The sequence below is a fragment of the Monodon monoceros genome, unplaced genomic scaffold (genome assembly GCF_005190385.1).
Source record: "Monodon monoceros isolate NGI ecotype Baffin Bay Population unplaced genomic scaffold, NGI_Narwhal_1 Super_Scaffold_2, whole genome shotgun sequence".
Lineage (NCBI taxonomy): Eukaryota > Metazoa > Chordata > Mammalia > Artiodactyla > Monodontidae > Monodon > Monodon monoceros.
Genome location: NW_021703776.1, coordinates 87,727,886 through 87,740,455, shown reverse-complemented (window position 1 = coordinate 87,740,455; position 12,570 = coordinate 87,727,886). Strand labels below are relative to the sequence as shown.

Sequence of the window (12,570 nt, the reverse complement as noted above, 5' to 3'; positions counted from 1 at the left end):
TGATGTTTTGCTATTAGTCCGGAGACCCAACATTCCCATTGCTCAGGGAATGTTCTCTGAGTTGACTTTTTTTTTTTAATAACTCAGAGACAATTGTCAAATCAAAGATAACTGTATACTTCTATGCCTCCAGTGTTGCTAATTGAAAAGTAACACCCACTTTCACCCCAGACAAGCCTTGTCTCTAGACAGATACACATGCACACACCTATGTGTGTGTGCAACACACAAATATATAAGCATCTATACACATATGCCGCGTCACATTGATTCTCACTTATGTAAAGGACGAGTGTGTAGAGACTTCCCTGGTGGTCCAGTGGTTAAGACTCTGCACTTCCAATGCAGGGGGTGCGGGTTCCATCCCTGGTTGGGGAACTAGGATCCCACATGCTGCATGGAGTGGCCAAATTTAATTAATTAATTAAAAAACCCAACTGGGCAAAAAAATTAAAAAGACAGGTGTGTAGAAACAACCTCACACAAGTACACTTGCACAAGTCCATGAGACATGACTTTACATTTATATACCAGAGATATACCCGAAAGGCTGGGGAGAAGGCTGATGAGAGGCTGTGTAACTTGGCAGATCAAGAGGTCAAGTCGCGTGATAGGTGGGGCGAGTGGAGAGAAGCGCCATCACAGCCAGCCAGCCAGTAGTTTAGTATTTGCTTAAGACCTGTTCTCCTCTGGGCCTCAGAAGTGTGCTTCCTTTATTCTTTTGCTCATTCTCCCATCTCAGTTTTAAAGAGACCTGCTCTCTGAGTAAGAAGAAGAAGACCAAAAGGGAAGAGTTATCAGAGAAGAGGATCCAAGAGGAATATGAAAAGCTGGGAGCCATTACGTAAGAATCAGCCCTTCACCCTCTCTCCTTCCCCAGGAAAAAGTGTGGCAGGTAAAGTGTGCACAGAAGCAGCCTTGTTCTCAGCGGTCCCTTGAGCTGGGGGAATTTTCCTCAACTATGAATCTAGGTATTTAGAGGTGCTACTTAATGCCAAAGTCAAGCTGGCCCAGACTCTAAGGGCCACCCTTCCCCTCTGCTGTATTCCAAGTCCAAGTGGTTAAGCAGTAGCTGTGTTTTAGGTCTCCACTATTGGAGCTCTGCATACAGGAGCATCCCAAAGCAAAGTGTGAAAGCTAACAGAAACTTCCCAGTTCCTGGAGTGGGTCTGTTTTCTTTTATAGCTACCCGGAAATGGTGACTGGATTTTTCTTCATCCTGATGACGGTGCTGTGGTTTACCCGGGAGCCTGGCTTTGTTCCTGGTTGGGATTCCTTCTTTGAAAAGTAAAGGATATTGTCTCTGAGAACAACCCGCTAACCCAAACCCTTCAGGCAGTACCCGCCGGTGTCCCCTCCCAGATTCTTCGGGATAGTCGTGAACCCAGGAAGCACTTTGTTCCCTTGAAAGTCCCCCTTTTTTAGGGAAGCTGCAGTGTGGAGTCAGGAAGAAAATAGTCTTTGGAGTCTGAGTCCAGGCTTGGGATCAAGAGCTGCCACTTACCATCCACATGACCTTGGTCTTGTTACTTAAGCTCTTGGAACCTCAATTGTTATGAGAGTTAAAGGAGAATATGTCTGTAGAGTAAAACACCACCTGTAAAGACCATGGCCATCGTGGCCAAGGCCTGTCCCATCCCTACATATTCCCGAGGGCCAGGGCCACAGGCCACAAGCTCTCAGTGCCAGCTAGTGACCCTCCCAGGAAAGAGAACTCATCTTTTTCTGGTCTCCTTTATCTAAATAACTCCTGACCACTCCTTTTAATAGGTCCATAAATTCACACTAAGACATCTACCCTAACCAGGCCCTGCCCCCAGACATTAACTGTTGCCCATTAAATCCACCACCGGACAGCATGGCAGCAACTGGCAAGAAGGAAGGTTGACGTCCCCTCTAGACTAGGTCAAGAGAGGCACTGTGTTCAGACAGGCTGTCCTGAGACACTGTGTTACCCCTGGGCTTCCTGACCCTCTCCCCAGCTTTTCTTGTCTCTTCACCAGGAAGGGCTACCGCACTGACGCCACAGTCTCTGTCTTCCTTGGCTTCCTCCTCTTCCTGATTCCAGCAAAGAAGCCTTGCTTCGGGAAAAAGAACGATGGTGAGAGGAGTTCAAGAGAAGAAGTTGGGGCTGGCTCTAGTCAAATAATGGTCGAAGTCAGAATTTTGGGAGAAGCCTTACCAAAGCCCTTCCAACTCCTCCCAGAATAGCAGAGTATCCTCTGGTTCATCAATTAGGCCCCTGTCTCCACAAATCACACCCATTAGGGTTCATCTGGCTCTGCCTCGCTGTCTACCTGTGATCCAGGGGAAGACCAGGAGCCCTCACCGAGGACAGAGCCCATGATCACGTGGAAGGACTTCCAGAAGACCATGCCCTGGGAGATTGTCATTCTGGTGGGAGGAGGCTATGCTCTGGCTTCTGGCAGCAAGGTAACCCTTGAATCTGTTCTTATTGGGTCCAATGTTTTTCCAGCAGCTTGACCTAATGAGTCATTATGGTGCCGGGAAGGAAGATTCAAAGGCGCTGAGAGGTGAATGTTCACCCAAGTCACTGGGAAGGGAAGCAGTTCAGCCAGGAATGGACATCCTGTCCCACCTTCTAAGCTGGCACTACTGGGAACAGAGTTACAGATAGCTGTGCCACAGTCACGGCACACAGGCATTCACACCTCACTATGGGCCCACACTGCTACAAGCAAAAGATGTACTAGACTTTGTAGGCATGTCCTTCTGGAGTTTTGACAGTGGTGATAGGTGTAAGGTGTAAGGGCCCTGAGATGCTCCAGATTGACTCACAGCAACTTGTGAGTCCATATGCATATGGACTCCATATGCATATATTGAGACCCTTTGGAGAATGTATGCTAAAGCAGATGTAAATGCCCCCCACTTCCTGACTGGGAGGATTCGGGATGAGATCTTTTAAAGGGGGCTGGTGGGAAATAGTTGATTTTCCCAGATTGTTAGCCCTTCCTGAAATAAACAGCCCTAAGAATCAAGCAGGTTAGGGGTCTCCCTGTTTTCTTCCTCTAGCTCGTCTATCTACGTTCACCCATTCTAAACTTGGCTCACTTTTCACTGCCCATTCATTGTGGGCCTAAATGCTTTCTGCATCAGTAACAAAGTCACAGAATCCTCCACTTGGAAGGAGCCACGGAGCGACACTGAGTCCCATCTTCCCACCCAAATAGAGATTTCCCTCCAGGACACCTCCAGTGACAGGGCAAGCCCTGCACAGCCAACAAAGAATATTGTTCTTTACTTTCAGTTCAGGTCTTCTGGATGTCTTCCACTCTTTGTTCTGGCTTTCTTCTCAGGAACCCTCTCCTCTCCTGTAATAATTATTAAAACAACAAAGACAATCAGGTCCCTTGAGATCATTTTTTTCTTCCAACTAAAACTCCCTAGTTCCTTTAACCATTCCTCATAGTAGTGACCCCTTACCATGCTGGTCTTTCTCCTTAGGACCACTTTGCCTTTGCTCAAACACAGTCCAGGGGTGGTCGGTCTAGTGCAGGGTAGAATACGTAATTACCCAAGTCCCATCCTGTATTTTTATGGAAGCTTTTATAAGGCTTCATTGTCATTCATGTCAATATTTGTATTGAAACTGCAGTCAACTAAAACGCTTCATTCTTTTCATTGTTAGCCACTATTAAGCTTCAAGTCCTTCAACCAATCCTGTATATATGCTGTCAATATTTTTGATTCCAAGTTCACAATATCATATTTATCCTTGTTGAATTTCAGTGGTTAGTTTTGGCCTCTGAGCCTAGCCTGGCAAGATCTTTTTTTTTTCTTTTTTAACCAAAATTGTGCATGTATAGTTGGTATAACTGTAGAACCTACTGACTACTACTTTAATAATATAATTCAGGTACAATATGTGTGATTCCTACTGAATTTCAAATAATTTCAGTCTTAACATTAGTGAGGAAAATCCAATAAAAAATGTTTTCATACCAAGGGTTTAAAAAATTAAGGTTTCCTTTGTTGTGGTTTTTTCCCTAACTTTGCAGTCTAATTTACCAGTTTATTTCATTATAGTATCAACTAGTTGTTCTGAAAAAAAAATTGCCATTAAGTTATTTCACTTTACTTACAAGTACTATGTGGAAAACATGATAAATAAAAATCCATTTCTTTATAAAACATACTGTTTCCACTCAGCTAACTGCTCTCCCTCCCCTCTCTTTGTCCAGAGAGCAAAGTTTAATGTGTCACAAGAGATAACAATTACAGAGTTCCTGTAGGCCTCAAGACTCTGCACCCACCATTAATTGAGGTAGTCCCCACATACTGGATTTATAGCTCTCGGTCAGTTGAGAAAAAAGAAAGGGAAGTGGTCCAAGGTAAAAATGGCTACATGAGAGAATTCTGAAGCCCTTTGGTCATCAGTCGTCTATGAGCATGTCAGGAAGTGGCCAGGGTGCTGTGGAGATCAAATGAGGTTTTGATGAACTTGGAAAAGAGGAGAAAGGGTGGCCTGCTGACAGTGTAGTAAGGCAGTCTTTAACAGTAGAACATGAGTAGGGCTTACAGCTTGAGGAATCATAAAATGTCTCACCTTGCTTTCTGCCCTACTGCCCATTTCTTTATTGCATTCTAGAGGGTAAATAGGAAAAGTCAGAGCTTGTCAACCATAGAAGGGAGAGGAGGGAGGGTGGGGAGAGCTGTTGAAGGCATATGGCAACCTGGGGTTTTTTAAGAACATAAACTCATTTGTGCCCTTCATTTTTAGGGGAGGGGGAGAGCCCTCATCATTGGCAGATGAACATCTTCCAACCTAATGAATTATTCCAAATGGGAATATTCATTGATTTGAGTAGATGTGTACAGGTGTTGCTAATGGAAAATGTTCAAGCGTGGCAATATGCCTTTATATCGTGTTGCCAAAAAGCATGGGCAGATGGTAGATCCTGATGTCAGCCATGATGAGATTTGAACCTAACACAGGTTGAGACTGAATGACTGTTTCTAGGCCAGTGATGTGGCACCTTCCCCACTACGTGGAGATAGACCTGTAATCCCTCTCTCCTTCATTACTCATGTAAAACTTCTAATTTTCAGTCTTGCCGATTCAAGGCCCCCAAAACCAGAGGAAAGGTTACTATCCAAACATGTTGATAATTTTTCCCATTTCACGGGTGATAAGAGAAATAGATTTCAAAAGCAGGATTAAGGATTACACTTGGCAATCTGTGTAAAGGGCATTGTTGATTGAATGCACAGCATGAGACTGTCAGAGGCTGGAGAAAGAGTAACAAGTTTGAAGTTGAGGGGCTCATCACCCCAAAGATCTCCAATCCCTGCCAAGTCATATCAGGGCTAAGGAGGATCTCAGCAAGTAGAGGCTCTCCATGCCCTGTGACAGTGACTGACCAGGAGGCCCTAATTAGACTGAAGGGTGTACAATCATTTAAAAAAAAAAAGAATTTGCTGGGCTACATAGTGATCTAACCATAAAAAATCAGGAATGCCTGTGGGTCCAGTCAGCCTGAAAACAGGGAAGCAAATTAGATGGCTCCTGGTGGTCCCTTTCAGCCCCTCACCATCCCTGGCCTTCTGGAGGCTAAGAATTCCACTGGGAGTGGCCTTTCCCGCTTTCTTCTCACTGCATCACCTTGTCTCCTGCAGAGCTCCGGCCTTTCCACGTGGATCGGGCACCAGATGTTGTCTCTGAGTAGCCTCCCACCGTGGGCCGTCACCCTGCTGGCGTGCATCCTGGTGTCCATTGTCACAGAGTTTGTGAGCAATCCGGCCACCATCACCATCTTCCTGCCCATCCTGTGCAGTCTGGTGAGTAGAGCAGGGTTCCCAGATATCCAGACCGGCTACCACAGGAACAGACAGGGGCAGGCCCGGGCCCAGGGGCAGTTCCACGGCTGGACTCTCTCTTCTGGTCATTGCCACAGCCTTCACTGATTGGTGTTCAAGCCATAGTTTGATAAATGAAGTCCATTTCAAACAGTAACTGATAAGTAAATAGATAATTAATAACAGCAAGAGTTCTAGAAACCCTTTTCCAAAGGACTAGGCTTAGTTTAGGGGCAGCCCTGAATGGAAACAAGAGTGGACAAGATAACCTTAAAACCCTAGGATTCTAATTCCCCACCATCATCATCAACCTTTCTCTCCTAAGATGAGACCTAACAGGAGGGCGGGAGAAATAGCTACAGAAAATGGAGGCAAAATGCTCCCAGAAGTACTCTCGGCTGCAGAGACCAAAACCACAGCTCTGTCATCAGCACCTCCACCCAACTTCTCTGTCCAGGAGATTCTGAGAATTATGAGCAATGCCAGCCTCATTCCACGGTCTCAGAACAATTTGTTATTAATGGAATAGGGGAGGGAGCAACTGCCAGATCTCAGCCTGGCTAAGCAGCCCCACAGGTAATGCACCAAACAAAATGCTGCCTCTGTCCCATTCTGTGAGGTGGAACCTGTAAAATGAAGGCTCCTTCTCATTGCCAACAAAATAATGTCTTCCTGCTCCTTCTAACCCCAAACTCCTCCCAGCCACTCTGCTCATTGCTCAGACGACTCCCTCCAACTTCTCCCTTCCGTCACCCTGCCTGTGCGAGCATGGGAATGCACTTAGTTAAAACTTGGCAACATTGAGGGTAAGACCACGGGCTCACGTCCCATGTAAGGCAATTATCTTACCTAGGACAAAAAAAGCTTAATTCTGCACCCCAAGAGCGAGAGATGCCTACTCCAATCAAAGCAGCTTATTCATGAGATTTGTTTTTGAAGAATTTCTCAGCTAAAGAATCAAATTTTAAAACCACTTCCTTAGACCAGCACCAAGAAATGAAACATCCCTTCTGGGAAGTAACTTGGAGCCCGTGTCTCCATGGGAAGTGAGTGAGCAGCGGGAACCCGTCCAAGTAGCCCAGCACTACATGCTTTTGAGGGTGTGATTTAACTGCCCCCAGCACATGGTGTCCAGCCAAGGTTAGCCAACACTGAGCCATCATTTAAAGCACATTCATGAGAGTAAGCACAGGAAATGCAAGTCTAATCTCAAGGCTAATGCTTCTGTGAATTCTCTCTTCTCCTAGTCCGAAACGCTGCACATAAATCCACTCTACACCCTGATCCCAGTCACCATGTGCATCTCCTTTGCAGTGATGCTGCCAGTGGGAAACCCCCCTAACGCCATCGTCTTCAGCTATGGGCACTGCCAGATTAAAGATATGGTAAGTCGTGGGTGTCCTCTTCCTGCCAAGCCCACCTGCCATGAGGACACGGCTGACTGGCCCCACGGCCTTCTCCTCAAGTTTATTATTTTGTAAGCGGTGCCCTTGACCTGTCATAGCTCAGTCTGCTGTGGCAGAAAGAATGGTCCTGGTAAGAGGTTTCTGTATGGTCCATGCCCACCAAGAATAGCAAAAATGTGCTCTTCCCAAAATCCTAATCTGGGAGAAAGTGGGAATGTGGACAGAAAAAGCTGGGACAGACACGGGATGTGACCCAGTTCCAGAAGGTAAGAGCTTGTTCTAGGCTTTGCCTCAGTTTCTTCATTGGACTGTGGGGATATTCACTCAGAGTTGCTGGTTTATTCACAGAAGGTTAAGTCTGAGACATTGCATGAACCTAGGGTGATAAGAACAGGATCCTTCTATTCAACTCTCTCCCCCAAGCAAGGAACCCCCGAAGCAGCACCTACAAAATGAAGCACTCAGCTCATTTCTTAGTTTTCAGCGAGGCTCACGAGAGATGGCTCTGAGGGTACATTTTGCCGCTGATTTTAGTGTGCAGCACATCCACTCTCCACCCCTCAACCTATGCTCACTGCTGTGCTTTTTAATACCCAGGGCTGACGGGGCTGGGAAAGGAGGACAAAACTAATACAGATGACTGGGCCAGGCTGACTGAAACCCGGCCGCTTCACCCTTGCTGAGGGCCTATTTACTTTTCACTCAAATCCAAACTTGATCTCAGCAGCCCTGTAAATATCGAATGAAGAAAAGGAAGAGCTTCAGGCTGGGAGCAGATATTCAGATCCTTTCTACTTTCAAACTGCTCAGCTGAGTCATCTGTATTACTTCAGGGAAGAGAGGTCACAGCCACCCCTCTGTCCCCCTCAGATCTTACTACACGACCCTGTCTGCCCCTACTGAGCACTGCCCCAACTCCCCTGTCCCCACGAAGACCACCCCCGCCGCTTCTCCCTGGCCCGCTCCCTCTGCCATGTGCTTCCCCTGATCACCCCTGCCTTCTACCCTGGAATCAAGTGATCAGAGACAGTCTTTTTTTTTTTAACACCTTTATTGGAGTATAATTGCTTTACAATGGTGTGTTAGTTTCTGCTTTATAACAGTGAATCAGTTTTACATATATACATATGTTCCCATATCTCTTCCCTCTTGCATCTCCCTCCCTCCTACCCTCCCTATCCCACCCCTCTAGGTGGTCACAGAGCACCCAGCTGATCTCCCTGTGCTATGCGGCTGCTTCCCACTAGCTATCTATTTTACGTTTGGTAGTGTATATATGTCCACGCCTCTCTCTTACTTCATCCCAGCCTACCCTTTCCCCTCCCCATGTCCTCAAGCCCATTCTCTACTGTCTGCGTCTTTATTCCTGTCCTGCACCTAGGTTCTTCAGAACCATTTTTTTTTTAGATTCCATATATATGCGTTAGCATACAGTATTTTTCTCTTTCTGACTTACTTCACTCTGTATGACAGACTCTAGGTCCATCCACCTCACTACAAATAACTCAATTTCATTTCTTTTTATGGCTGAGTAATATTCCATTGTATATATGTGCCACATCTTCTTTATCCATTCATCTGTTGATGGACACTTAGGGTTGCTTCCATGTCCTGGCTATTGTAAACAGAGCTTCAGTGAACATTGTGGTACATGTCTCTTTTTGAATTATGGTTTTCTCAGGGTATATGCCCAGTAGTGGGATTGCTGGGTCATATAGTTCTATTTTTAGTTTTTTAAGGAACCTCCATACTGTTCCCCATAGCGGCTGTATCAATTTACCTTCCCACTAACAGTGCAAGAGGGTTCCCTTTTCTCCACACCCTCTCCAGCATCTATGGTTTGTAGATGTTTTGATGATGGCCATTCTGACTGCTGTGAGGTGATACCCTCGTTGTAGTTTTGATTTGCATTTCTCTAACGATTAGTGATGTTGAGCATCCTTTCATGTGTTTGTTGGCAATCTGTATATCTTCTTTGGAGAAATGTCTATTTAGGTCTTCTGCCCATTTTTGGATTGGGTTGTTTGTTTTTTTGATATTGAGCTGCAAGAGCTGCTTGTATATTTTGGAGATTAATCCTTTGTCAGTTGCTTCGTTTGCAAATATTTTCTCCCATTCTGAGGGTTGTCTTTTGGTCTTGCTTACAGTTTCCTTTGCTGTGCAAAAGCTTTTAAGTTTCAGTAGGTCCCATCTGTTTATGTTTGTTTTTATTTCCATTTCTCTAGGAGGTGGGTCAAAAAGGATCTTGCTGTGATTTATGTCATAGAGTGTTCTGCCTATGTTTTCCTCTAAGAAGAAAGAGTCATTTTTAAAGGCACTGGATGATGAGCAGTGAGCCGGTCCTGGGTTCTATTCCCAGCCTGGGCACCGACTAAAGACTTCAGTTTCCTCACCTGCTAAGTGAGGAGGTTCAAACTAGATGCTCTATGTGGTCCCTTTCAGCTCTAAAACGGCCTTAATTTAGCTCCTTTAGAACCTGCCTCCTCTCATCTGCTAGGAAACATGGTCAGTTCTCCAGGCCAAAAGGCCCAGGAGGCCAGGGTGATTAATAAGTCCAGGCCTTGAGCCAGAAGGCAGAAAGGCACATCTAGTCATTGGCTTAGAACAATTTCCTGGCATTCATTTTTCCCTTGCAACTTTCCCAACTCAGTCCCAGCTAGTGGACTTGTGGTGACACGCTGTATACTTGGTCATCACCTGGTAGGATGCCAGCCATCCTTACTGTACACTTTTCCAAATGGCCCTGGCTCTGCCATCCCTCACGTCCCCTTCCGCCTGGTAGTGTCCATGCCATGACAGAAATGGAAGGGGTCAGAGCTGTGGAGGTGACATTCCCTCAGGAGAAAGCAGCAAAGGCCCCGTGCCAGCCAGGGTACCTGTGTAACCTTCCTGTGGAAGGGCTGGTGGGAAGGCAGCTGACCTGTTGCCCCAGGTGAACCTAAGGTACACTACTTCCATGAGCTGTTCCTTGGGGGAAAAAAGGTAACAGTCATAGAATACAGGCTCTCCTATGAGTCGTATGTGTCAGCACATTAAAGGCTCTGAGAGGTTCCTGCTTTACAAGCTCTGTTTAATCTTGATGAACACATTCCCTATTATGTAGCTACAGAACCCTTTTTTTAGCGTAACTTAACATCCCAAGATCTGCTGTTCCAAGTACATAGCTTCTAGGCCTCCATGTAATAGCGAGAGTGCTACAAACACAGAGAAGGTTCTAACGGCCGTCTCCCAGCCCCAAGTCCTCCCTGCTCTCCTGTCCTCAACAGTCCTGTGCTCCCTACAAGGCACCACTAGGGCACCCCAGGCAGTGACTGGAACAAATCAGGGCCAAGCAGGTGGGCTGTGATCACATCGGGGGTGAGGTTCAGGCAGGGGACACAGGTGGGGAGCACCTGGGGATCTGTGCTGCTGCCTGCTCACAGTGACTAGTCTGTGTGTCCTGCTGCTTTGTCTCCTGCAGGTGAAGGCTGGTCTGGGGGTCAATGTCATTGGCCTGGTGATAGTGATGGTGGCCATCAATACATGGGGAATTAGCCTCTTCCACCTGGACACTTTTCCCGCCTGGGCTAAGGTCAGTAACATCACTGATCAGGCCTAACACAAGTGGGCAAATGGCCCAACCAAAGGAGCTGCCAGCACCCGGCAGAATCTGACCAACAGGCCAAGCAAACCACCAGGAGTGCAAAACCCCCAGCAGAAGATTCCGCCAGCTACCACCTCGAGTGAATTGCAGGGAGCCTCCAACAACCAAATGCACAGGCTCGGATGTTAGTGTCTTCTGCTCTGCCCTCCTTCCTTAGCACCACAGCTCAAGGAAACCTAAAACCGTTCTCACTTCCTTGTATCTAGTCTCTCCAATCAGCTCTTTCTGAAGACAGGAAGAAACAAAAGTCTGTCTTTGCTGCCCCTCAGAGGCTAATCCTCACAAACTGACTAGTCTCACTGGGTTTGATGTTATTCTTAATTTCTCGATCCGCTTTAGTAGGAGGAGAAATCCAAATCATCCTACCTATGCACAAGAGTGACACCAGTGACTTCTCTTTGGGGAAAATCTCACCTAGAACTTGAGACCTAATGTTGCCTCCTTTCTCTCAAGTGTTTCTATCGTAAGTTTTCTCCACAAAAAGGCAGTTCTTAGTAAGTCCTCTTTGTGGCAATCAGTACTCTTTTTTCACTACTCTGATTCCTTTTTAAGTGTCTCTCTTCAATGGCTTCTCTATACCTTGGCACCAAATTCCTGTAAAGAAATAGTCCCCTTCAGGAAGAGGCTGGTGCTGTTCTAAGGAAAAGGAAGTAGAGAAAGAAGACACATTGAGATTAGTGTCTGTCTCTTCACTCATCACTAACCATCAATACCACCGTGCTGGTTAAGTGTCGGGAGGGAGAAAAAACGTTCATACTTGTCTTATTAAGGAGGCCGAAACTGTGATTAAGACCATAGCATTATTAATGATATTTGATGGACTTTCTTCTGGAGGTAATGAGTAGTTTGTCCCTGAGAAGACAAGCACAGAAAGGTCCGAACACATCAGTCACTTTCTACAAGTTAATGAGCCTCTTGAGGGGAGGGGAGATGTCTTACGTCTCCTAAAGTCCCCAACAACTTATACAATATAGTAAACTGTACCTGCTCAATAAACGTTTCCTTTGAGAAAAATCACTTTGGAAATCCAGGCCTCCTCCTTCCTCCTGTACTATACACCCTTTCCCCCAAGACAGAGGTCCTCGCTATAGGACTGGATGAAGCTCCCAGGCCCTCCAGTCTTCAGGCATTACACATTTCTGATTTCTACCATCAGTTACTTGCTAAATACACCTTACGGGAAAAGGAGGACCCCATAGTTGCTGCACTTCTTGAACTGATTTTAAGTTAGTATTGATAACACGTGCAGTTTTCCCATAATAACCAATAAGTTACTCCCTTAGTTTACCAAGTATCTGTGAGTTATAAAATTCTTTTGTGCCAAACTTGCACCAGGTTTAATCAGGAATATTACTGCTTCTGCCAATTAGCTTAAGCCAAATTATCTGGCGACTTATAAAAGTGAATGAGCCCATGTGAAATACCAGTATTAGGTACACTACGTCTGGTTTGACGAAGCCAGATCACTACAGTCACGTGGCTTTAAAATGTTCGGGGAGCGGGGGGGCTTCCCTGGTGGCGCAGTGGTTGAGAGTCCGCCTGCCGATGCAGGGGACACGGGTTCGTGCCCCAGTCCAGGAAGATCCCACATGCCGCGGAGCGGCTGGGCCCGTGAGCCATGGCCTGTGAGCCTGCGCATCCGGAGCCTGTGCTCCGCAATGGGAGAGGCCACAACAGTGAGGCCCGCATACAGCAAAAAAA

General features: G+C 46.3%; 1 protein-coding gene across 1 annotated transcript in view; it reads left to right on the top strand.

The window, feature by feature from the left end:
- Window positions 1-10,953, top strand: part of SLC13A4 (solute carrier family 13 member 4) — a 39,044-nt gene extending 28,091 nt beyond the window's left edge. Inside the window, exons 10-16 of the mRNA XM_029234238.1 lie at window positions 743-844; window positions 1,186-1,287; window positions 2,004-2,101; window positions 2,309-2,433; window positions 5,641-5,802; window positions 7,068-7,205; window positions 10,687-10,953. Of these exons, the coding sequence (XP_029090071.1) occupies window positions 743-844; window positions 1,186-1,287; window positions 2,004-2,101; window positions 2,309-2,433; window positions 5,641-5,802; window positions 7,068-7,205; window positions 10,687-10,824 (865 nt within the window). The 3' untranslated portion in view covers window positions 10,825-10,953. The remainder of the gene's footprint in view (window positions 1-742; window positions 845-1,185; window positions 1,288-2,003; window positions 2,102-2,308; window positions 2,434-5,640; window positions 5,803-7,067; window positions 7,206-10,686) is intronic.
- The last annotated feature ends 1,617 nt before the right edge of the window (window positions 10,954-12,570 follow it).